General features: G+C 48.8%; 1 protein-coding gene across 1 annotated transcript in view; it reads left to right on the plus strand.

Annotated features, from left to right (window-relative positions):
* The first annotated feature begins 4,494 nt into the window (after positions 1–4,494).
* The window catches only part of PTGIS (prostaglandin I2 synthase), a 55,637-nt gene continuing 34,611 nt past the window's right edge, over positions 4,495–25,520 (plus strand). Inside the window, exons 1-4 of the mRNA XM_035298882.3 lie at positions 4,495–4,592; positions 21,013–21,136; positions 23,183–23,361; positions 23,571–23,714. Coding sequence (XP_035154773.1) covers positions 4,516–4,592; positions 21,013–21,136; positions 23,183–23,361; positions 23,571–23,714 — 524 coding nt within the window. The 5' untranslated portion in view covers positions 4,495–4,515. The remainder of the gene's footprint in view (positions 4,593–21,012; positions 21,137–23,182; positions 23,362–23,570; positions 23,715–25,520) is intronic.

The raw sequence follows: 25,520 nt of genomic DNA on the forward strand, positions 1-25,520 counted from the left end.
AAGCCATGCTTTCCAGGGTTTGCTCCCAGCCATAGGGGGGCAGGCTTGGTCTTGGGAGACACAGGGCTCCTCAGGAGGCTCAAGGACAACCTGTTAGCCTTACATTTTCTTTTCTTTTCAAGACAAAGTGTCGCTCTGTCACCCAGGCTGAAGTGCAGTGGCACAGTCTCCACTCACTGCAACCTCCGCCTCCCGGGTTCAAGAGATTCTTCCACCTCGGCCTCCCAAGTAGCTGGGATTACAGGCGCCCACCATCACGTCCAGCTAATTTTTTGTATTTTTAGTAGAGATGGGGTTTCACCATGTTGGCCAGGCTGGTCTTGAACTTCTGACCTCAAATGATCCACCTGCCTCAGCCTCCCAAAGTGCTAGATTACAGGCATGAGCCACCACACCCAACCAGCCTTGAACTTTCTAAGAATGCACTGCAGCCCACGGTCCCTTCTTTCCTCTGTCCCTTCCTCCCATTCTTCCTCCTTCTTTCTGTCCCTTTCTCCCAGCCCCCTCTGGCTCCCTCTTCATTTTACTCCCTGACACTTCCTCAATAAGCCTTTAGTATGTCTCATCTCACCTTGGCTCTCATGGAGGACCTACCCACAACAGATTTGGAAAAACCAAAAGGAAGAGAAAGAGAAGGCTTCCAGGCAGGTCAACAGCACTAGCAAAGGTATGGAGGTAGGAAGGACCAGGGTGTGTTTGCAGCACCAGCAAGTAAGTTAGCTTGTCCTAAGAAGACATCAAATTCCCATGCTCTAGCTTATCAAAGAAAGTACTATGTGACCTTTGGTGAACTGACTCCTTCTGGAGCTCCATTTCACCATCTGTGAATTCGAAATAATAATAGTACCCATTTTATAGGGTCTTTGTGGGGATTAAATAAAATTGTTATGAAAAAGTGTTTCAAATGGCATAAATTACCAACTACAGTTAGAGCTATTGTTACAAAAAATATATATTTAAAACAGCCCCTCTCTGTTGGGACTGATTTTTAGCCCCGAAGAAGGAAATATACATACTATTTTCCTTTTCTGACACAGTTTATTTGTAGTCTTTAGGATGCAGACATGAATCAGACCAGATCCTTGGAAGAGAGAAAGCAGGGGTGTAGGGCAGAAGAGTTCACTTTCCCAGGCAAAATTCTGCTGATTAGCCTGCTAATGAGCAGTACCCTTTCTGCAGAAAGTAAAATTGCCTTGCCAAGAGATCCTTTGTCTCAGTGCTGATTTTTCTTTGCAGGACCAAGCATCTGTTTCCAATACCTGTGTTCTAATTGGGTTGGGAGTTGACCTTTTCCTCACAATCCCACAGTGGCCAGGGAAGAGAGCAGAGGCTTGGTGGAGTGGGAGAGTTGCCTGCCTGTTCCTCCAAGATGCCATAGCCAGAGGCTTGGAAGTTCCAATAGCCTGATAAACAGAAAGCCTGCATAGTAAGAAAAGTAAAAATAATAAGACGAAGCAACATTTTTGAATTCGCACATGGGCCAGTCCTGCAGAGGTGCTTCAGATGCCTTATCGCCTCGTTTGGTCCTCCCCTCAGCCATACCTAGAAGGCCACCTCAGTTGGGAATGTCTTTGGCTGCAAGTAATAGAAAAACCTGACTCATGGTGTCTTAGCACAGACATGTGGTTAGCTCATTAAATGAGAGGTCTCTAGGTGGGTGGTTCCAAGGATGGTGATTCTGCAGCTCTGGTTCGGGGTCTGCAGTTCTCCTGGCCTCTCATAACACTACAAACTCCCACACCTCCCCCACCAATCACATTCTCACACAATGGCCCCCAAAGCAAAAGAGAAGGCAAATCAGAAGGAAACACTTTTTTCTAAAAGCCCCCAACAGATGTCCAGAAGATGCCCACCTCCAGACAAATTGCTAGCAAAGATGGATTTCCTGGACCGGCTCAGACTCATGGCAGGTCATTCTCTGGGAAGAGGGCCACCACCTTACACACCTGCCAAATCCTGAACAAATCCAGGAAGAGCCAGAGGCTGACTTTCATCTCTCTGGTGTGTGAGCAGCTGCATCTCCCTCCCTGGGAAAATTTTGTCTATAAATTGAGAAGGGAAGAGAATACTTGGGAGAGAATTTTGTACTGAGGTGATGCTGGTCTGCACTGAAGCCAGGGGTGGGGAGTAGAAGAGCTAATATTTATTGAGCACCTATTTTATACCAGACCCTGTGCTGGGTGATTTCATTCTCTTGTCATTTAATTCAGTTCTCACAGCAGTCCCATGAAGAAGGAACTGTTCTTCCCATTTTTCAGGTAAGAAAATCGAGACCAAGCCTGATCACAGACAGTGGAGAGGAGCTGAATTGGTGTAAGTACTAATCGCAGTTAACTTTCCCTGATGCTCACGGTGTGACAGGCACTCACATAGGCGTGTCCCGTTTGTTCCCTACCTCAACTCCATGAGGTTCTCTTTTCCCTGTTCTGTCAATGAGGAACCCCAGCTTGGAGAGGTGGTGCAGTCTGCCTGGGGTCACACAGCTGAGTATTGGCCAAGCCCGGCTGTGAGCCCCACTGTTAGCAGACAGCCCTGCAGAGCTCCCCAAATTTGGAGAAAATCCTCCGGGCCCATTCTGCAGCCTTTTTGGGATTGTTGGCTTCGCTGCAGATAAGCTGGAAAAATAAACAAGAGGTTCAGGAAACTCCTTTGCCTCTTGCTGTTCTGAATCTGCTGAGGCCACAGGAGGGTCATCTGGCCGTCTTGACAGCTGACATTAAGCAGGCAAATAAATGAATCTTGAAGATGATAGCAGGACATGTGAAGTACTGCCAACCCCCCCCCCCCAAAAAAAAAACCCTACCAAAAAACAAACAAAATATCAGTAACAGGTTACAGCACTAGTGTGGTGGGACGATTGCTTTAGTCCAGGTGGTCAAATAGGCTTCTCCGCAGTGACAGCTGAGCAGAGGCAGAGGGACCCGGAACGTGATGGAAAGAGTGGGCTGTGCAAGTCTCCCAGGGAAGAATGCTCTGAGCAGAGGGAACGGCATGTACAAAGGCCCTGCAGTGGGACCTCTAGGGAACGATGGGGAGATCAGTGTGGCTGGAGCAGAGTGGGTGAGGGAGAGTTGGGGGCATGAAGCCAGGGAGGTAAAGGCGAGAAGGGGTGGATCATGCTGGTTCTTGAAAGGTCTTGTCAGGACTCTGGCTGATAAGGACAGAAGCCAGGAGAGCAGGGAGGGACAAGAGCTTCTCCAGAGCTCTGCTGGCAAGATGGAATGAAAGGTGCCTAAGCTCACCCGGCACTGAATTGGTGGATACAGGACTAGAACCAGACCTCCTGGGTCTTAGCTTCAGGTTCAGCCCATGGCTTCATAACACTGACATGTGCCAAGCACTCAACAGTTTGCAGTTCCTTTTATTGTCAAACTTTCCTCAATTCCTCACAACAGCCCCAGAGGTAAGCACAAGTCTGCTAAGAAGGTGGGCTCAGAGAGGTTAAGCTAGCTGCCCAAGACTTCCCAGGGTGGGAATAGGGATGGTAGAGGCAGGGGAGCAGAGCAAGGCTGCATTGATGCCCAGGCATTCTAGCCTGAAGCTCCGGTTCTCACCAGCACCCTGGGGTGGTCCCTTGCAGTGGCGCGGGCACAGGGGGCTGGCACCCCAAGCACCAGGTAGCAGTAACAAGGGCTACCACATCCGGAGGCCCTAACATGCACCAGGTAGAGGGCGCATGCTTCACAAGCATCATCTGTCCCCTAAGCAGGTGAGGATGAGGGGACTCCCTGAGGCATCCTTTTACCCCTGCCCAGTAGTTACTGAAGATACTGTAGGGTGCGACATAATCCAGTGCAGCCCTCCGAGCCCAGACCACAGAATGGAAAGCTTCAGGTCTCCGGCACGCCTGGGCTGGGGGATGGGCTGAAGAAGGGTCTGGGGGGGGTGCCCTCCGTATAGGTGGAATGTGGAATGTGGTGGGAAAGCCCCTCCTGACCCCCACACTCCTCCCGTGTTCATCCCCTTCTATCACATTTTCTCCTTCCCACACTGCCCCTTCCTCCCCATCCCTACTTCACTATTTCCCCAGGGTCCCTCGTCTTCCCAGATTTCCTCCTCTCCCTTCCTCAAAGTCCCCTTCCATCTCTCCCACCCCTTTTCCCTCCACACATACAATCTCTTCCTTCCTGCACATCCTGTACTTCTCCCCTCCCCTCCATCACCCCCCAGCCCTCCACATCCCCTCCGCCCCTGGCCACCTCTCTCCCCTTGGTCACCCACCAGCCCTCCACATCCCCTCCACCCCACTCCTCTCCCTCTACCCTCCCCTTCCTCCCACATTTTCCGTCTCGGCCGGAGCGCGGGGGCGGTAAGGGGGTTTTCCCAGAGAACCCCGGGCGGGCCGACCCCTGCGGACCTCGGAGGGTCCCATCCCCCACATCCCACCCCAAAGCTGGCCAGGGTGGGCGGAGTGGGAGGGGCTCGGCGGGTGGGGGCGGGGATCTTTACCTGGGGGTGGGCCAGGCAGCCAGCCCCGCCAGCCCCGCCAGCCCCGCCAGCCCGGCCAGCCCGGCGATGTCCTGGGCTGCGCTCCTCGGCCTCCTGGCCGCGCTGCTGCTGCTGCTGCTGCTCCTGAGCCGCCGCCGCACGCGGTGAGTACCCCGCTCCGCCCAACCTCGCTGGACAAAGGGGGCGTCTCCCGCCTGGGCTGCAGCCCCGGGGTTTCGGAGCCCGCGGCCGGCTTGGCCCGAGTCCAGCCCCAGTATCCCAGGCGGGGCGAGACCCTCGGAGGTGGGAGTCCCGGGGCCCCGCACCCGGGGGAGGGAGCCAGACCGTGTGCGGCCCCTGCCAAGAGCGCGCAAGGTGGGAGATGCGGGGGCCGGTGAGTCCCACGGGCGGATCGCCCACCGCGATAAGTCCGGGTCTGGCCCTTAGCGCGACGGCAGGGACCTGGGAGGGGGTTTCAGGGGAGGACTGAGGGTCTGTGGGCGGACAGCCGCGCGGGGACATCCTCCGCGTGGCCCGGGTGGAAGAAGCGCACTCCACTTTGCAGCCTCTGCCAGCACTCGGCACCCGCCCACTCGCTGTCAAACCCGGCCTTGCTTTCGGCACCCTATAGGGGTAGCCTCACTCCTCAATCCATTACACAGATGGGAGCGTTGAGCCCGCGGAGTGCAGAGCTCCTGGGGGATGTCCTTATCATGCCCTGGAACCATCTTCCCGGAAGAGGGGAGTCTGTGGGCTCAGAAATTTCATTTGCCAGGGAGAAGCTGAGATGTGTGAAGGGTTCTACCTTCCCGTGAGGTCCCACAGCCTGGACAGAGGGAGCCAGGGCCGGATGTCACAGCCTCCTGGTCCTGAAGGTTTTCTGGCTCCATTGAGCAGCTGTGATTTAGGAGAAAAAGTAAAGACTCACAGCCTCAAATTAAGGAGATAGCTATGGTTCTTCTTTTTATAAAATATTTTAAATATTAATTTGAAAAGCACAAGGAATAGCTGAATATATTCGACTTAAAACAAATATTTATCCTGTTAGAGGTAAGACTGAAGCCCTCCCCCAGCCCCTGAAATCTAGTCCTCTCCCCTTCTCTGGGCCTCTCCTGTTGCCCAGTTTGGGTGGAAACTTCCAGATTGAAAAATACATATACTTTTTATTTTAGACTAGTTTGGGATTTACAGAAAGTTGCAAACCTAGTACAAAAAATCCTGTATTTCGCTAACCTCGTTTTCCCTATTGTTAACATCTTACATCGTTATGGGACATTTGTCACGACTAAAAAACCAACACTGGTCATTACTCTTAACGAAACTTCAAACTTTATTGGGATTTTATCAACTTTCCCATTACTGTCCTCTTTTGTTCCAGGATCCCGCCCCAAGTTACCACATTGCCTTTAGTCTTCGTATCTCCTCAGTCTCCCTGATGTTTTAAAAATTACTCTTACATCCACAGACATGAGCTTGTAGCTAATACAGAGCCGCGTAAGAGAGAGAGAGTTAGTTTACATTCGTGTCTGAAAATTCCGGAAACGTTGGGAACTTTTTGATTTTTAAACAATGTTAGTTGACTTTTCGAACAATAAGCTCACTGTATTTTTCTTCACCTTCCAGACACATTTTCAGCTGAAATTTACAACTATGCAATCATTTGCCTTAAAAAAAGAAAAGAAAAACAGTGAATAAATGTCCCCATGAAGAACTGAATTATTTTTCCTGAGTTGTCAGACTTTTTCAATACGCTGCATAGAAATGTTTTCAGACATTACGCTTGTTGTTTCAGTCCAGATTTTAGTTTAGTTTTTTGTTTGTTTGTTTGCTTGTTGTTTTGGAGACTTGCTCTGTTGCCCAAGCTGGAGTGCAGTGGCGTGATTTCGGCTCACTGCAACCTCTGCCTCTTGGGTTCAAGCGATTGTCCTGCCTCAGCCTCCTGAGTAGCTGGGACTACAGGGGCATGCCACCACGCCCAGCTAATTTTTGTATTTTTTAGTACAGACAAGGTTTCACCTTATTGGCCAGGATGATCTTGATCTCTTGACCTCGTGATCTGCCCGCTTCAGCCTCCCAAAGTGCTGGGATTACAGCCGTGAGCCACGGCGCCCGGTGCAGATTTGTTTTGACATCCGTTCTTTTTTCTGTAAGAAGATCTTCTTGATACATGGAGATGAAATCCATTCTTTCGATCCTCTCTGGAGTCTTCCAGCATGTGCATACGTTGTGGCCTCTTTTGTCCTTTTGACGTTCTCTAGGTTGTTTCCAGTGTTTCTGCTACTTCAGAGTGCTGCATTCTCACTTGGGCTGGAGTGCAGTGGCGTAATCTCCGCTCACTGCGACTTCTGCCTTTTTGGCTTCAGCGATCCTCCTGCCTCACCCTCCCAAGTAGCTGGGACTACAGGCATGTGCCACCATGCCCAGCTAACTTTTGTATTGTTAGTACAGGGGAGGGTTTCGCCATGTTGGCCAGGCTGGTCTTGAGCTCCTGACCTGAAGTCATTTGCCCACCTCAGCCTCCCAAAGTTCTGGGATTACAGGTGTGTACTTCTGGCCTTCTCCCCTCCCCTCCATCACCCTCCAGCCCTCCACATCTCCCTCCACCCCCCAGCCTATCTCCATGCCCGGTCTGGCATTCCAAACATATGAAAATTCCCAACCTATGGAAATATGGTCAAGTTGAGTAACTGTTCTCTGCCTCAGTTTCCCAATCTTTAAAATGGAGATTTTAAAGATTGGGAAACTGAGGCAGAGACAGTTTTTAAATTATTTTGGCTAGTTCTTGCTGACTGTCAATCTGGAGAGCAGATTTATCTTTGAGGGTGAGCCTTTTTTTGAGACGGAGTTTCACTCTTGTTGCCCAAGCTGGAGTGCAATGGCGCGATCTCGGCTCACTGTACCCTCTGCCTCCTGGGGTCAACTGATTCTCCTGCCTCAGCCTCCTGAGTAACTGGGATTATAAATGCATGCCACCATGCCCGGCTAACTTTTTGTATTTTTAGTAGGAAGGGGTTTCACCATGTTAGCCAGGCTGGTCTCAAACTTCTGATCTCAGATGATCCACCTGCCTCGGCCTCCCAAAGTGCTGGGATTACAGGTGTGAGCCACTGCCCAGCTAAGCCTTTGACTTCTAAGGTACCTGTGGGCACCTTGGAAGGGTCAACAGTGGGCAGTGGGGAGACGTGTGGGAATGAGGGTCACTGGCAGCTTGAGGGCAGGCGCATGGACCCTGGGAACCCCAGTTTAGATCCCTAATCTCACTCTCTTTCCAGCTCAGCTAGGGACCCTCTGGTTATCTCCATTTTACAGAGGAGGAAACAGGCTCAGACAGGCTAAGCAACTTGCTCCAGGTCTGTCTGGATTAAAACTCTGGGCTGCAAGAATTTTTAGCTTTTATTTTGAGAGATAGAATTTCACACTGTCACCCAGGCTGGAGTGCAGCGTACTATAACAGCTTACTTGAGCCTTGAACTCCTGGGCTCAAGTGATCCTCTCATCTTGGTCTCCTGAGTAGCTAGGACTACATGTGTACGCCACCATGCCCAGTTAATTTTTAAATATTTTGTAGAGATGGGCTCTTGCTGCGTGGTCCAGGTTGGTCTCAAACTCCTGAGCTCAAGTGATCCTCCCACCACAGCCTCCCAAAGTGCTGGAATTACAGGTGTGAGCCACTGTGCCTGGTCTTGCAAGAATTTGTAATTCACGGGAAGAATGAATTCTCACTTTCCACACATTATACTGGTAATCCGAACACTCAAAAGTCTTAGAATCGTGTGACCTTAAGATAATAAGAGATGCAACTATAAGCAAAAGATTCTTAAAGAAGGACAAATGAGTGAAGCAAGTGAGTGACCCTCATGCTGTGTGAACGGTCTTCTAGTTTGGGCTGAAATAAGCAAGGCTCTCCAGCTTCCTTGTCTTATTTCTTTATCCTGACCAAGCCTTAAGGTAATTTCCATCACTCTTATACAGCTGAGGTTTAAAATGATGAAGTGACTTTCCCAAGGTCACACAAAAGTATATTTCACATCTAGGTGGCTCCAAAATTCATGCTCATCCCAGTAAGAAAGCACTACTTCTGGGAGTGAGCAGCTCCGTCTTTACCTCTGGAATTTGATTTAAAACTTTTAAATTAGGAGACGTTTCAACTATACAGAAAAGGAAAAAGTACTGTAAGAGGCCCTATGTACCCATACCTTGATTTGACAGTCATTAACATTGTTTAAAAAATGATAGATGGCATATTTCACCCTTGAATATTTTAGAATGCACTTCAAAATGACAACCACAATTCCACTTTCTTGCCTGAGGATAAAAAAAGATAATTCTTAATATCATCTAGTTCCCAGTTCAAAATCAAATTTCTGCAATTACAGCAAGAAGTGTCAAGCCCCGTTCAGTGAACATGAGGGTGGTGAGCTGAGAGTTGGGAGTCTTGCCTGTGCCCATTGAGGCTGATTGACTTGCCTTGTGAGTATCAGAAACTTTCCTCTTGTTTCCAGGCCTCCAGTTTATCTGTACTTTGAGGTGGCCCACGGAAGTGGTCTCTTAAGCCCCAGCCACATCATCAGGTCACTGCATCTCTTTCTTCGGGCTTGTGAGACCACCACAAGGAGCACTGAGAGAGATTTCTTTGTTGGGAGGCCCCTTTTCTGGGGGTCCAGAGGGAATAGTGGCATCAGGGAGGGTCCTTGTGGCCCAGTGGCTGGTCTGGGCCCCTACAGTATGCAGAATTTCTAGGCACAAATAAATCTGCCTCACTCTAACATGCACCAACCAGAGGTCACCCAACAGTGGTCCGTGACTGGATTCACCCTGGATGGGCTGGGTTTGTGCTGTGTGGGACAAGGGAAGAAAATTGGGGGATTCTATACCCAAAAATGTAGATGTCCAACTCCTCGTGAAAAATGGGAAGACCTAGCAACACTTTCCTGGCACTCAGGAGTAGCGCCCTCTCTAAACCTTGCCACAGTCCCCTCTCCTCCCTATTGCCTCTCCAACATGCAGCTACTCTAGTTACCACTGGACTTTGTCTGCTGTTTTTTTCTTATGTTGAGAAATAATTCTGTGAATTTGTCTATTTCAAAAAACAAAAACTAGGGCAAGGCCATGTGCTTTTTCTGCACAGTGGTAGCAGCAGGGGGCAGGTATGGAAGAACATCTGGGAAACCCTGTCAATGGCAGACTGAAAACCCTAGAGGCCTGTGGGTGAGCCCTTGGGGAAGAGTGGGTTAAGCAGGTTAAACAGAATTTCGGGTTGCTCTAGCTCAGCTGGGCAACTAAGCCCCCTTTTTTTCCCCATCACATCCTCACAGAGCTTAAGGCCCTGCATTGAGTTGCAATGATTGAACAGAGAGGTTGGGCAGTCTACCCAACATTGCACAGCTGAACGATGCCTGCTTCTGCTCTGGGCAATGTAGAAGATGGACTCTGTGTCAGGCACTTAATCTGTGTTGGTGCTCTTATCCCTCTCAGCAACTCTGGGAGGCATGTGCTGTCCATTGAGCACCTACCACATACATGATTCATTCAGACCAGGCACTGTTCTGAGTGCTGGAGTGAACACGTCCCTGCCCTCACGGAGCTTCCATTTAGTGAAGGTGTGATACGTCGTGGGCACTGAGGCAGGTGACATTCCATCCTTGACTCCTTTGCCTGGTTCACAAAGGGTCAAGTGGGAGAGAGATCCAGGGCAGGCGGCAGAGGTGGTGGTGTGGTCAGTGAGTGAGGACTAGGCAGTTTTTAGAGGAACCCACATGATGGGGCTCCAGCAGGAAATCAGAAAAGATGGCTTGGCATCTGACCCACAGTGGGCAGGAAACGGTCTGTGTGGGCAGGAGCCAGGGATGGAAAAGTCAGGGCCCACTGCCCTGCCCACCAGGGCCTGGCAGTGCCTAAAAAAAGTGAGAGTGTCCATGGGTGAGGCTGGAGCCCGCAGGCCCCAAACAGCCTCATCCCGGCTGGCCACAGGCTGAGTCACCCTGGAATGTGGCCACAGCCTGAGTTGGATTGACGGCCTAACGCTGGAGGAGCCAGCATCAGGGGTCAGAAGCCTGGGCTCCTGGCTGCCTGCCTTTGTCTGCGCCTCCTTGAGACTTTTGTGGGGAAAGAGGAAAGCTGCCAAGAATAACTCCTGGCTCGCCGGGGAGTTCCGGCCGCAGCCAGGAAAAAGGCAGGGAAAGGAAGCCTGCTCCCACCTGCAAAGATGTTTTAGGAGAAAATGTTGGGTCTGCATTTGGGCAGATCTCTGAAATTTCCCTGCAAAATGGGGGGGAAAATGCCCACTTAGGGTGACTGGAGGCCAGAGTAGTGTCAAGAGGGTGGGCACTGCAGCCAGACCTGCCTGGATTAGAAACCCATGTCCTCTAGGCCAGGCATGGTGGCTCATGCTTGTAATCCTAGCACTTTGGGAGGCCAAGGCGGGCAGATTACCTGAGGTCCGGAGTTCAAGACCAGCCTGGCCAACATGGTGAAACCCCATCTCTACTAAAAAATAAAAAGAATTAGCCAGGTACAGTGGCGTGTACCTGTAATCCCAGCTACTTGGGAGGCTGAGGAGGGAGAATTGCTTGAACCTGGGAGGCGGAGGTTGCAGTGAGCTGAGATCGGGCCACTGCACTCTAGCCTGGGCTACAGAGGGAGACTCTGTAAAAAAAAAGGAAGGGAGGGAGGAAAGGAAAGAAAGGAGGGAAGGAAGGGAGGGAAGGAAGGAAGGAAGGAAGGAAGGGAGGGAGGGAGGGAGGGAGGGAGGGAAGGAAGTAGAGAAACCCAGGTCCTCAATGGTGGGCCCTTTGGCATGTGACTCAGCCCTCTGCACTTCAGTTTCCTCCTCTGTAAAATGGGCCTGGCAGTAATAATTACTTCCTCATAGGTTAGGGGGAGAATTCATTGAGTTAATGGGATAAAATCCTCAGTGTGGTGTCTCTCTCACCATCAGGGCTCATTAAATGTTAGCCATTATTACCAAGCAAGGAAACCTTTGGAAAATGCCAAGTATAGCACCTTATGTGTAATTGGCACTAGGGAAATGGTGCCCACAAATCTTACTGATCCTGCTTCTCACTGCCCCCTAGCTACCAGGTGCCAGGTGCCCTGTAACTCCCCTCATCCTTGGCACAGCCTGATGCAGTCAGTAGCATTGTTGCTCCCATTTTACAGATGAGGAAAGAGGCATGGAGAAGCTAAGTCACATGGCCAGCAAGAAGCGTGGCTGGGATTTGAAGCCAGGAAGTGTGATGCTCAAGTTTGGGCTCATAATGACCACATCCTCCTGCCTCTTATGCAAAAATCACTGCTTGGCACCGGCCTCCCTGGACGCAGGCCTGGGCTGGAAGGGGGTGGGCATGCACCGGTTATTCCAAGGCTACTCTGGCAGGTGACATGTGGAGGCTTCAGGAAAAGTTGCCTTAGCCCAGGGGCTCACAAAAAGATGAGGGAAAAGGAAAGGCCCTGCACCTCCTTAGACTCACAGAGCTCAAATTTGCAAGTCCCCTCTTTGACTAGAGAAGCTGGAATGGGCTGGAGAGAGGAGGGAATGGCTGGCAGAGTCACTTCCTAGGACCTCGGATTTCGTCTTTGGTTCTGTTCCCATCTTTCCCAGCATGGACCCTTAGATCGGGCCATTTGCTCCTGTCCACCACTTGTCCCACCCTTCAGGTTATATTGGGGGTAGCCCGATAGAGGGAGAGAGTGAGCAAGAGACAGGGGCCAAGGGAGGTAGAGAGGAAAGGGAAAGGATGAAGAGAAGTGGCTGCTTCCCTGAACTGCCGGGGTGGAACAAAAGCCCCTGTTCTGGAAATGGGAGACTCCGATGTCAGGCCTGGCTCCCTGGGGACCATGGCCTTTGCTTCCACACATTGTGCTCCTGGGGCGGGGGGCGGGGGGGAGGTCACAGTGGTTCCCTCACACATCTTCTTCCTTCCTCTTGTCTCTTTCTGACCCTTTAAAAGCATGGTCGTGGCCGGGCACGGTGGCTTACACCTGTAATCCCAGCACTTTGGGAAGCCAAGGCAGGTGGATCACAAGGTTGGGAGTTTGAGACCAGACTGACCAACATGGTGAAAACCTGTCTCTACTAATAATACAAAAATTAGCCAGGCGAGGTGGCATGCGCCTGTAATCCCAGCTACTTAGGAGGCTGAGGCAGGAGAATTGCTTGAACCTGGGAGGTGGAGGTTGCAGTGAACTAAGATCACACCACTGCACTCCAGCCTGGGTGACAGAGTGAGACTCTGTCTCAAAAAAAAAAAAAAAAAAAAAATGGGTGGTCACATCACTTATTGGCTCTTGCTTTAAACCCTCCAGTGATGCCTGTCACATGTAGCATAGGAGCCAGACTCTCACCTTGGCCTTGGCCCTCATGGTCCACAAGGTCATCTCCAGCATCATCACCCACCTCTCGCCCCTACGTTCTCCACTCCAGCCACGCTGGCTCCTGCTGTCTTGAAAACCTCACCAAGCCTGCTCCCACCCCAGGGCCTTTGCAGCTGTCGCCTCTGCCTGTAATACTCTTCTCTCTGCTCTTCCCAGAGCACTCCCTGCTCATCCTCTGGTCTTTGTTCATGTGGCATCTCCCGAGGAGGCTCTCCTTGACCACCTTCTGTAAACTAGTCCCTCACTGTCTCACACCACCCTGCTTTCTTTTTTCTTCAATGGGATATAATTCATATCCCATGAAATTCACCTTTTTGGGCTAGGCATAGTGGCTCATGCCTGTAATCCCAGCACTATGGGAGGCCAAGACAGGGATTGTTTGAGCCCAGGAGTGAAGATCAACCTAGATGACACAGCAAGACCCTGTCTCTATAAAAAAAAAGAAAAAGAAAAAAATAGTCAGGTGTGTTGGCATGTGTCTATAGGGCCAGCTACTCGGGAGGCTGAGGCTGGAGGGTCATTTGAGTCCAGGCATTTGAGGTTATAGTGAACTATGATCATGCCACTGCACTCCCGCCTGGGTAACAGAGCAAGACCCTGTCTCTTAAAAAAAAAAAAATAACCTTTTAAAGTGTATAATTCAATGGTTTTTAGTATATCTACTGGGTTGTGCAATCATCACCATCATCTAATTCCAGAATATTTTCATCACCCCTGAAAAAACCGTTAGTAGTCACAGCCCGTTTTTCCCTCCTCCAGCCCCGGGCAGCTGCTAAACTCCATTCTGTCTCTATTGATTTCCCAATTCTGGACAGTTCATACAAATGAATTAATACAATATGTGGCCTTTTGTGTCCGGCTTCTTTCACTGGGCTTAATGTTTTAAGGTTCACCCACATAGTAGCGTGAGTCAGTACTTCGCTCCTTTTTGTGGCTGAGCAGCGCTCCATGGCATGCATACATCACATTCCGAGCAGCCATTCGTCACTCAATGAACACTTGGGTTGTTTTCACTTTTCCGCTGTTACGAATAATGCTGCTGTCACCCAAAAGCGGTTCTGATCCAGACCCCAAGAGAGGGTTGTTGGATCTCATGCAAGAAAGAATTTAGAGCAAGTCCACAGAGTAAAGTGAAGGCAAATTTACTAAGAAGGTACAGGAGCGAAAGAGTGGCCGCGCCATATACAGAGCAGGGCATTCCCAGAGGGAAGAGGAGGAATGTGTCTGCCTTAGGTACAGTTCTTCTCATTCATATATGAGATAAAAATCCTGGGGGAGATGTGCTCTACCACAAGGGCTGGTGAACAAAGGATTGTTACCTACTGTCTTCCATAAGAATCTGTATTATTATCTTTAAAGCAAAACTTATTCTTAAGCTAAGAAAGCTCTTGTTCATAAAATATCGGAACATTGGGAGGTTTCCTGAGTCTGTTAAGTCTTGGGCCTGTTGGGTAAACATTATTAACCTGTTCCCTTAATCGTAAACATCCTGTGATAAGAATGCCTAGCTTCCTGGCTGGACGCAGTGGCTCAAGCCTGTAATCCCGGCATTTGGTGAGGCCGATCCTGGTGGATCGCTTCAGGTCAGGAGTTTGAGACCAGCCTGACCAACATGATGAAACCCCGTCCCTACTAAAAATACAAAATTAGCTGGGCATGGTGGCGCACTCCTGTAGTCCCAGCTACTTGGGAGGCTGAGACTGGAGAATCGCTTGAACCCAGGAGGCAGAGGTTGCAGAGAGCTGAGATCGCGCCATTGCACTCCAGTCTGGGCAATAAGAGCAAAACTGCATCTCAAAAAAAAAAAAAAAAAAAAAGCCTAACTTTCTCCTGAGATTGCAGCCCAGCAGGTCACAGGCTTTTACCCAGCTCCTATTCAAGATGGAGTCTCTCTGGTTTAAAAGCCTCTGACACTACTACGAGTAACAGTGTATACATTTGTATAAGATCAAATGTTTTCAATCTTTGGGGTATATTGCTGGGTTGTGTAGTAAGTCTATGTGTGACGTTTTGAGGAACTGCCAGACTGCATTCCAAAGCAGCTGCATGATTTTACATTCCCACCAGCAATGTATGAGGTTCTCATTTCTCCACATCCTTGTTAACACTTCTTTTCCTCCTTTTGCTGGTGGTGGGGACAGGATCTCTTTCTCTTGCTTAGGCTGTAGCGCAGTGGCACAGTCACAGCTCATTACAGCCTTCACTCACTGGGCACAAGTGGTCCCCCCACCTCAGCCTTTTGGATAGCTGGGACTACAGGTGCGCACCACCACGCCTGGCTAATTTTTGTATTTTTTGTAGAGACAGGGTCTTGCCATGTTGCCCAGGCATCTTACCATGTTGCCCATCCTGGTCTTGAGCTCCTAGTGAGCTCAAGTGATCCTCCCACTTTGGCCTCCCAAAGTGTTGGGATTATAGGCATGAGTCACCGTGCCCAGCCTTAATTCCCTTTATAAAAAGTTTTTATTTTTATATGGCCATCCTGGTGGGTGAAGTGGTACCCATAAACCAAAAAGTGTCTGAGACAGGTCTCAATCAATTTAGATGTTTATTTTTCCAAGGTTAAGGACATGCCCAGGAGAGAGGTCTGTGCCTTTCACTAAAGATGACTTTGAGGGTTTCAATATTTAATGGGGGAAAGGTGGACTAAAAGGGAAAGAGGGAGGGTATGGTGATCCACATGTTACAAGAGAAAAGGAGCAGGTAGAGCAACAGTCAATGGTGTCTTCGTCTCATGCTCAGTAAATCGGCACTTTACATAAGGTGGGCATGGATTAGCTACCTGTGGAGCTATGGAACGTTTTATCTGTAGCTATCTCCTTAGGAACAAAAGGAAACTTTCAACTTGATTTTTTTTCCTTATGGCAGAGTGAATTGGTGTCCTGAGTTTTTATTTTCCTTTCTCTCCAGTTTTCTTTTCTTTTCTCCCTGGGTCTCTTCTCTTCTTTCTTCTCTTCTCTTCCTTTTCTTTTTTCTTTCTATAGGGTTTTTGCTTTGCAGCCTCAACCTTCCAGACTCAAGTGATCCTTCTGCTTCAGCCTCCCTAGTAGCTGGGACTACAGGCATGTGCTACCATGCTGGGCTATTTAAAAAAATTTTTTTAGTAGAGATAGGGTCTCACTGTATTTCCTAGGCTGGTCTTCAACTCCTGGGCTGATGTGATTCTCCTGTCTCAGCCTCCCAAAGTGCTGGAATTATATGCATGGACCACCGTGCATGTGTGCCTCAGCCTCCCCAAGTGCTGGAATTATGTGCATGGACCACCGTGCATGTGTGCTTCAGCCTCCCAAAGTGCTGGAATTATGTGCATGAACCGCCGTGCATGTGTGCCTCAGCCTCCCCAAGTGCTGGAATTATATGCATGAACCACCGTGCATGTGTGCCTCAGCCTCCCCAAGTGCTGGAATTATGTGCATGAACCGCCCGCCGTGCATGTGTGCTTCAGCCTCCCAAAGTGCTGGAATTATGTGCATGAACCACCGTGCATGTGTGCCTCAGCCTCCCCAAGTGCTGGAATTATATGCATGAACCGCCGTGCATGTGTGCCTCCCTTTCCATTTAAAATCTTTGGAGAAAGCATTTTAGAAGAAAGTGGGTCTCTGGTCTCAGGTTTTGTCTGATCTCTCATGTCTAGGATAGTTTCTTTCTAGATAAATAGGTCCCATATTGTTAGGAAAGCTCATTTTTAGTAGGTTGTGAAGTCTCACGTTGTACAAAGAAAATGTAGGGGAAGGGAGAGAGGAAAAAAACAGGAAAAAAGGAGGAAATAAACAGAGAAACAACAAAGAAAGAACAAGCCTGGAAAACTGGTAGAGGCCGTATTACTCTCAAGGCCATATATCAGTAGGCAGGTATGAAAACGGTTCACGTGTATAAAGAGATTGCTTTTATTTTCTTCCATACTTTAGGTTCAGTTTATAAGGTTTTAAGAAAAGCACAGCTTAACTTTTAGTGGTTTCACATCAGGAAAAATGAGGGAGGGGAAAGAAAAGAAAGAAGGGAAAACACCGAAAACATCATTTTGAGAGCTGTAGCCAGGAGAAGTTTTAGAATTCAGTCCAAAATGTAAAAAACAATAAAAATGGAAAAACATTAGACAAGGCTAGAATCTAATAACAGCTATGCTGTAGTTAATTATGGTTAATTTTGAAACATGACTTTTCTGTCTCCAATTCCCCAATTTCATTAAAGACAAAATCATAGTAGGATCAACTTATTTGTAAAATAGGTTTTAGTTCTATTATACTTGGCTTGATAATTTGCATAAAGTGCAGCAAGACTAATCATTTGCCATACGGGCTCTCTTTTTAAACTTGGCAATTGTCAGCTCAACTTGCATACTAAAGGAACAACTCTGGGGTGAAAATCAGGTAGGGAAATGTATATCTCTAAGTAAAAAGAGAGGGAGAGAGGGAGCAAGAGAGAGAGGGAGAGAGAGAGGGGGGCAGGCTGGGTCTCTTAGAAGGAGATTAAAAATGGATGCCAAGCCACAAGCCAAGCATAAAATTATAGGAATCTACTGTAGGAATTTATGAGGAGACCAATTTTATTTAGATAGGTAGTTTTAAATTTAGTCTCTGTCTTTTAACTGGACCTCTGAGCTCTGGGCAGAGCCCACACTGAATCCTGGATCTCCAGAAGGAGAGAGATCTCATGAGACTACGCCATGTAATGCTTTCACAGTGCACTTTGTTACAAAGACATTTCTCTAAGTGTTTAAACCACTCCCTTTCTCATCTTAGACATACAAGAGTAGCCCCTGTAGTAATAACTATTTTAGTTAAAAAAAAAATCAGGTAATGTAATACAAGAACAATCAGTTTAAGATGTGAGAGGAACTTTTCTGTTTACACTCTCGGGGTTCCATAGGGAAAAACAGAGGTTTATCCCCAGAAGGAGTCTGGCACCTTCTCTGTTTTCTTTAAGGAATCCCAGGCTGTTAGAAATTATTTTAGGTCCCTCATGCAGCAGAGTGTGGCAAGAGGAAGGAGAGACAGGCAGGAGTGAATGGAGAAAACAGAATTCAGTCGACTGGGAAGAAAAAATTTTTTTCTCAAAAAATAAGAACTTAGGAGAGAAAAAAGAAAGCATAAAGGCATACACACCCAAAAATACACACATACACATACTACACACAAATATGCACATGCACACATACATACATACACACTGGATGAAGAGAGCCAAACTCTGTGAAATATTTGAGGAGATTTATTCTGAGCCAAATATGAGTGACCATGGCCTGTGACACAGCCCTCAGGAGAGCCTGAGCACATGTGCTCAAGGTGGTCGAGGTACAACTTGGTTTATACATTTTAGGGAGACATGAGACATCAGTCAAATGCATTGAAGACATGCATTAGTCCAGTCCAGAGAGACAGGACAACTTGATGTGTGTGGGAGGGGTGCTTCCAGGTTATAGGTGGATCTTAAAACTTTCTGATCGGCAATTGGTTGAAAGAGTTATTATCGGCTGGGCGCGGTGACTCACGCCTATAATCCCAGCACTTTGGGAGGCCGAGGCGGGTGGATCACGAGGTCAAGAGATCGAGACCATCCTGGTCAACAAGGTGACAATCTTGGATCATCGCAGCCTCCACCTCCCAGGTTCAGGCGATTCTCCCGCCTTAGCCTCCTGAGTAGCTGAGATTACAGGCGCCCACCACCACACCTTGCTAATTTTTGTATTTTTGGTAGAAGACAGGGTTTCACCATGTTGGCCAGGCTGGTCTCAAACTCCTGACCTCAGGTGATTCACCCACCTCAGTCTCCCAAACTGCTGGGATTACAGGCATCAGCCACCATGCCAAACCTGGCCCCCCTGCCCCCAGCTTTTTTTTTTTTTAAGAGAGAGGGTATTGCTCTGTTGCTCAGGCTGGAATGCAGTGATGTGATCATGGCTCACTGCAGCCTCCAAGTCCTAGGCTCAAGCAATCCTCCCACCTCAGCCTTCCATGTAGCTAGGACTATAAGTGGGTGCAGCCATACCCAGCTAATTAAAAAAATTTTTCTTTTGTAGAGACAGGATCTCACTATGAGACAGGTCTTGAACTCCTGGTGTCAAGCAATCCTCCTGCCTCGGCCTCTCAAAATGTTGGGTCTACAGGCATGAGCCACCATGTCTGGCCTTATTGGTCATTTGTATATATTCTTTGGAAAACTGCCTATTCCAATTCCTTGTGCATTTTAAAACTAGGTCTTCCCATTGTTGGGCTGTATCTCTTTTTATTTTTTATCACAGTTCTTACTCTCTGACATGATCTTGCTTTTTAAATTTTTTGTCTGTCTTCTCTTATTAGTAGCTAAGCCCCATGAGGTCAGGGATCTTGTCTGCCCTGTTCCCTGCTATGTCTCCAATACCCAGAACAGTTCCTCCTTCGTAGTTAATGTTTGGTGAGTCAGTGAATGAATCCTCCGTAGTGAGAAGAAGAGATATGATGACTCATTAACACATTCATTCATTCATTCATTAAGCAGAGGTGTATCTGGGAGCTTTCTGCCTCCCTGCAGCTCTGACAGAGATCCTAACCTGGGTCTGGGGACCTCTAAAAGGCCCACTGTAATCACCAGCCCTAGAATATTGTGAGGCTTATCTCATGACCCTGACTGCAGCTCTGATTAGCTGACAGCCCCTCCCGCAGAGGGTGGCAGATGAGTATGAGATGAGGCTTGGCTCAGGGCAGAGCCGGGTAGAAGCATGCTGGAAGTTTGCATGCGTTTGTTGTTCATTGCTGCATAACAAGGTATCATACATGAAGCAGCCTCAAAAAACCCCTACTTATTAGCTCTCAATTCGGTGGGTCAGAAGATCAGCACTGGGTGACAGGGTTCTTTGGTTAGAAACTTACAAGGCTGAGGCTGGGTACGGTGGCTCAAGCCTGTAATCCTGGCACTTTGGGAGGCCAAGGCAGGTGGATCACTTGAGCCCAGGAGTTCAAGATCAGCCTGGCCAACATGGCGAAACCCTGTCTCTACTAAATATACAAAAAAAAAAAAAAGTTAGCTGGGTATGGTGGTGCATGACTAAATTCCCAGCTACTCAGGAGGCTGAGGCAGGAGAATCACTTGAACCCAGAAGGCGGAGGTTGCAGTGAGCTGAGATGGCCCCACACACTCCAGCCTGGGTGACAAAGTGAGACTGTCAAAAAAAAAAAAAAAAAAAAAAAAAAGGAAAGAAAAAGAGAAAGAAAGAAACTTACAAGGCTGAAATCAAGGTGTTTTCCAGGCTGTCTTCCTGCCAGAATTTTCGGGAGGAATCTGGCTGAATGCATTTGCCAGCAGTTGTAGGACTGGTCCTGAGGTCCCCATCTCCTTGCCTGCTATCAGCCAGGGTCCCCTCATAGCTCTAGAGGCTGCCTGGATTCCTTGCCACATTGCCCCTTCCATCTTCAAAGCCAGTAGAGAGAGAGATTCTCCCATATGTCCAGTCCCCCTCATACTTTGAATCTCTTTTGCCAGGAAGAGCCTTGTCTCTCTTAGGCCCTGCCCCCTGCCACCTGTTAGGTCAGGCCCACTAAGGAGAATATTTTTTTCTTAGAGTGAACTGGACCATCTATCCCCTACTCAGTGGAGGGGATTATACAAGGGTGTGGTTCACTGTGGGTTCTGCCTACCTCAGTGAACTGGAAATATTGTTCTCACGTTCTCCAAGGAGTTCTTCTGTTTTCACAGATGACCCTGACCTTGATGATCACATACATACCCGGCTCACCCCCTGTGCTGACTTAGCTTGTGCTCTGGGGACATCTCCACAGGATATGGCCTGGCCTCCTGCCACCTGAGGGACCTCAGCTTCTGAGCCTAGCGGGTGGTCGGCGGCGGTGATGAAGCCGGCGCCTTCACTGCCTTCTGCCACCCAACTGTGCCCTCTAGTCTCATTCTTTCTCTGTGGGCAAAACAGGAAGTGTGGGGTGACCCAAACCCTGGTCCAGGTTGGCCAGGTTGTCTCACACAGACAACTCTGTCCTTCCACCTGCAGAGAGATGATCACCTCTACGAGAGCCCATGCCATGTACCAGACATGACTTGGCCCCCCAGCCTCTGCTCCCACCCTCCACAGTCCATTCTCTGCACCACAGCCAAAAAGATCCTGTAAAAACCTGAGCCAAATGATGTCCCCAGCTGCTCCATTCAAAATCACACCCTACAACCTACACTCTTTATCCCCTTCCTTGTCTTACCAAATGGTGACAAGTGTCATGGCTTCTGTAGGCGACCCGGCGAGCCTCCCCTGGACCTGGGCAGCATCCCCTGGTTGGGCTATGCCTTGGACTTTGGAAAAGATGCTGCCAGCTTCCTCACGAGGATGAAGGAGAAGCATGGTGACATCTTTACTGTAAGTGCCTCTTGTGCCTCAGGAGGGATGGAGATGAGTGCCTGGGCCTCATATCTGGTTTCTGCTGATTCCTTCAACATCTGTCCCTATGCTAACCCCCTCATCCATCATCCACCCTAGTGGTCGAGCCAGTTTTCTCTCCAGCTACCTGTCCAGCTGTACACCCAACACTGACCTAACATCATCCCCTCAGTCTCCCTCTTGCTCTTCGCAGCGTGGAGTTATGCAGTCCCTCAATATCTATCCAGTACTTGTATATCCATGGACCTTCATCCATCCATTCTGTTTCCATCCATTCAACATCCATCTTCCCATTCCATCCTTCTGCCTGTCCACCTAGTGTCTACCCAGCATCCTTCCATCCTTATATCCACCCAGCATTTATTTGCCAACCTCCATCTATCCCCCCATCAGTCTTTCTATAGATTCACCTGACATCTGTCGATTAATTTATCCATCTTCTATCCCTTCATCTGTCCACCCAGATCTACCTCGTGTTCTTCCACTCATGGATCCAACATCCATCCAACTTTCATCCGTATATAGCTGGCCCTCTTTGTCCATGGGTTCCATACCTCTGGATTCAGCCAGCCATGAATTGAAGATATTTGGGGAAAAATGCATTGGTATTAAACTTTTAGAGACTTTTTTCTTGTAATTCTTTCCTAAAAATATAATATAACAACTATTTATATAGCATTTACATTGTGTTAGGTATTATAAGTAATCTAGAGATGGCTTAAAGTATAAGAAAGGATGCATGTAAGTTATATGGGACTTGAGCATCTGTAGATTTTGGTATCTGCAGGAAGTCCTGGAACCAATCCTCCATGGATGCTGAGGGATAACTAGTCAGTTTCCACTAATTTTCACTTTTCTATTTATCTATGCATGTTTCTATTCATCTGCCACTATCCAACCAACACTCAGCTGTATTCAGTATTCCATGTCTCTCCACTGGATATACAGCTATTTATATCTCATCCATCCATCCTTACATCTATTTAAATGACCACTGCCCACTCACCCACCTTCCATGTATCTTTCCAACTTCCATCCAATTAACATTCATCCTTCACTTTACCCAGTATCTACCTAGCATTCTCTTATTCATGTACCCAACATTTATTCATACATTTGGTTTCCAATGAACCTCCAGCTGCCCTTCCATCCATCTTTCCATTCAACATAGATTCATTGATTTATCCTTCCATTTATCCACCTATCTGACATTCTATCCACAAGTATTTACTCAGCAGTTTCCTTCCTTCCTTTCCTCCCTCTCTCCTTCCCTCCCTCCCTCCCTTCCTCCTTCCTTCCCTCCTTCCTTCCTTCCTTTCTCCCTTCCTTCCTTCCCTCCTTCCTTCCTTCCCTCCTTCCCTCCCTCCTTCCCTCCTTCCTTCCTTCCTTCCTTCCTTCCTTCCTTCCTTCCATTCACTTATCCATCCACCCATCCATCCATCTTCCCATTTACTCTTCTACAATCCACCTACTGGAATTTACCCAACAGCATCCTTCCATCCATTCATCCATCCATCCATTCATCCATCTATCCAGTCTTTCATCCATCCATCTATTCATCCTTCCTTCCTTCCATCCTTCCACCCACTTATCCATCCATCCATTCTTTCATCTGTTCATCCATCCATGATGTGCACAGGATCCATCTGCTGCCTTCTCTCCTGGCTGCTGGAGATATGGCAATAACCAAGATAGTCATGGCAGGTGCTTAAGAGTGAGGTGGTGAAGAACACAGCCTTTGATTTTAAAAAGCACCACACTCCCAAATTCCAGTCCCAACGCTCCCACTTCTCAGTTATGAGGTCTTGGGCTCATTTCATCTCTTTTCTAAGTCTCATTTCTTTCAGCAATAAATAGATGAGTGATGGTCCCTACCTCACAGGGTGGTGGTGAGGTGTAGGTAAGAGAACATAGTCCGTTACTGCTGAGTGGGGCAGTGCCTGGCACGTGGCAAGCCCCTGACCACTGTGAGCAGCTGCTGTTCACAGGGACACTCCTCATTCTATCCCTGCCAACTTCCCACAGATACTGGTTGGGGGCAGGTACATCACCGTCCTCCTGGACCCACACTCCTATGACGCGGTGGTGTGGGAGCCTCACACCAGGTTCGACTTCCATGCCTATGCCGTCTTCCTCATGGAGAGGATTTTTGATGTGCAGCTTCCACATTATAGCCCCAGTGATGAAAAGGCCAGGATGAAACCGTGAGTGGCTGGAGATGGCATCTGGGGGTGGGCCAGGGTGGGCGATTCACTGCTACCCATGTGGCCCAAGTCATGCTTGGCTCCAAAGCAAGCGTTCAGTAAAAACATTTCGAACAGCTCTGGGACCCTGAGGCTGGGGGAGGGAAATGCCTGCAGGTGCATATTTCCTTTTGGAAGCCAAATGTTCATGTTTTTGTTTCCTGTGTCAGGACTCTCCTCCACAGAGAGCTGCAGGCACTCACGGAAGCCATGTATGCCAACCTCTGCACGGTACTGTTGGACGATGCTACGGAAGTGGGCAGTGGCTGGCACGAGATGGGTCTCTTCGACTTCTCCTACAGCTTTCTGCTCAGGTGAGGCTGTGCAGCCCCCACCCTCCTTCTGGGGCCCGGCACTTTGACCTGTGTCAGCCGTGAGCAGTGGCCAAGGGAACCGCGAGGACTCTGTGGGTGGGGGAAGCAATTTGAGATGCCCAAAGCAAAGACTGCAGGAAAAGACCCCATGCACCAGGGCCCCAGGTGTTCATCTGACCTAGTTCATGAACTTTCAAAGGAGACTCTGGCTGGAGATGAGACCTTGCAGGTCATTCAGAAAGGAAGTTGCAGAGCAAAACTTCAGAGGCTGTTATAAGTAACATTTTCGGTGCCACAAAAGAAGTAGCACTCAAATATAAATTTCCTCAGCAAGGCAATTTACCTCTATGGAAGGGTGCAGCTCACAATGGTGAGCACACACCTGGACAAGGGAGGGGAAGGGAAACTTAGCCTGACAGTGGTCCCCTACTGCTGTCATTCCCTTATTGGCTAGAGTTAGACCGCATAGTCTAGTCTAATTCTGATTGGCTATTTTAAAGGGAGCAGGAGTATGAGCCAGAGTGGTGGGGTGGGTAGTTTGATGGGAAGGACGGTTACAGGCAGGTCAGAGCAGGTAGCCACGGGTCAAAGCAGGTTACTGGAGCAGGTAACCAGGATGAGTCAGGACCGAGCAAGGGACTGGGGGAACAGATGTGAACTACTGATTAGAACTGGTGGAAAAGGAAAAGGTTGTTACTGAAACTACAAGGAAGTTGAACTTTAAAATGGGGAATTAAAGAATAAACAAGCTGAACATACTGATATATTGATTCTCTGAAGAGAAACTTGAGGTTCACTATATCTTACAAAGCCATCTTGTCCCATGGCGTCCAGACTTTGGAATTTCACAGAACAGAAAAACAAAATGTTTGGGAGACCAATTTGGGACCTAACCTTTTATCCGATCTTGTAAATGTATGTTGAAACCTGTGCAGCCGAACGCTCCTTCCTTCAGTCGTGCCGGGCACTGTGCCGGGCTCTGGGATACAACAGGGAACAGGACAGATGAAGTCCCCAAATTCACGCGCTGACACTCCAGTGGGGGAGGCTGAATCAGGTTATGTCAGAGAGTGATAAACACGATGACAGAGATTCACGGTGGGGTGACAGCATCTGGAGGGCTTTCTTCAACAGACTGACAAGGCAGGGTCACACTCTGGGGGTCTGGCTTCAGAGCCAAGACCTACCTGCAAAGTGCCCACCACCCAAGACTCTAGGCAGGGGAAACAGCAGGTGCAAAGGCCCAGAGGTGGGAGGAAGCTCGTGGAGAGGGCCAGTGTGGCCGCAGCATAAAGAGCCAAGGAGGGACGGCGGAAAGGCCAGAGATGGGGGCAGAAGCAGAACTCAGGGAGCCGGAGGCCAGGGAAGGCTTTGGAAATTGTGCTGAGGAAGATCAGGTGACAACAGGGGTTTGCACAGGGGCAGGACATGATCTGACTTAGTTTTAAAGCCCCTTCTGGCTGCTGGATGGGGGATGGACTGTAGGCGTGGAGAGGGGTGGAGAGGGAGGCAAGAGGACCCAGCAGGAGGCTGCCAGGTGTCACTGAGAATGGTGGCAGCCCATGGAGGTGATGAGAATTTGGGTAGCTTTTGGAGATGGAGTTCACTGGCTCTGTTGGGAGATTTGACTGGGGCAGCAGTGGGGATGGGGAATCGTGGGTGTGCGTGGGGGTGATATAGCGGTGTTAGGAACAGCTCCCTGATTTTTAGTGGTGCCATTAACCAACCAGCATTTAATTAAAAAAAAAAAAGACATTTCAACCCCTCCAAGAAATTAGAACCACATAGTTCTAGGATAAAGGGCAG

Source organism: Callithrix jacchus, chromosome 5, assembly GCF_049354715.1.
Source record: "Callithrix jacchus isolate 240 chromosome 5, calJac240_pri, whole genome shotgun sequence".
Classification (NCBI taxonomy): Eukaryota; Metazoa; Chordata; class Mammalia; order Primates; family Cebidae; genus Callithrix; species Callithrix jacchus.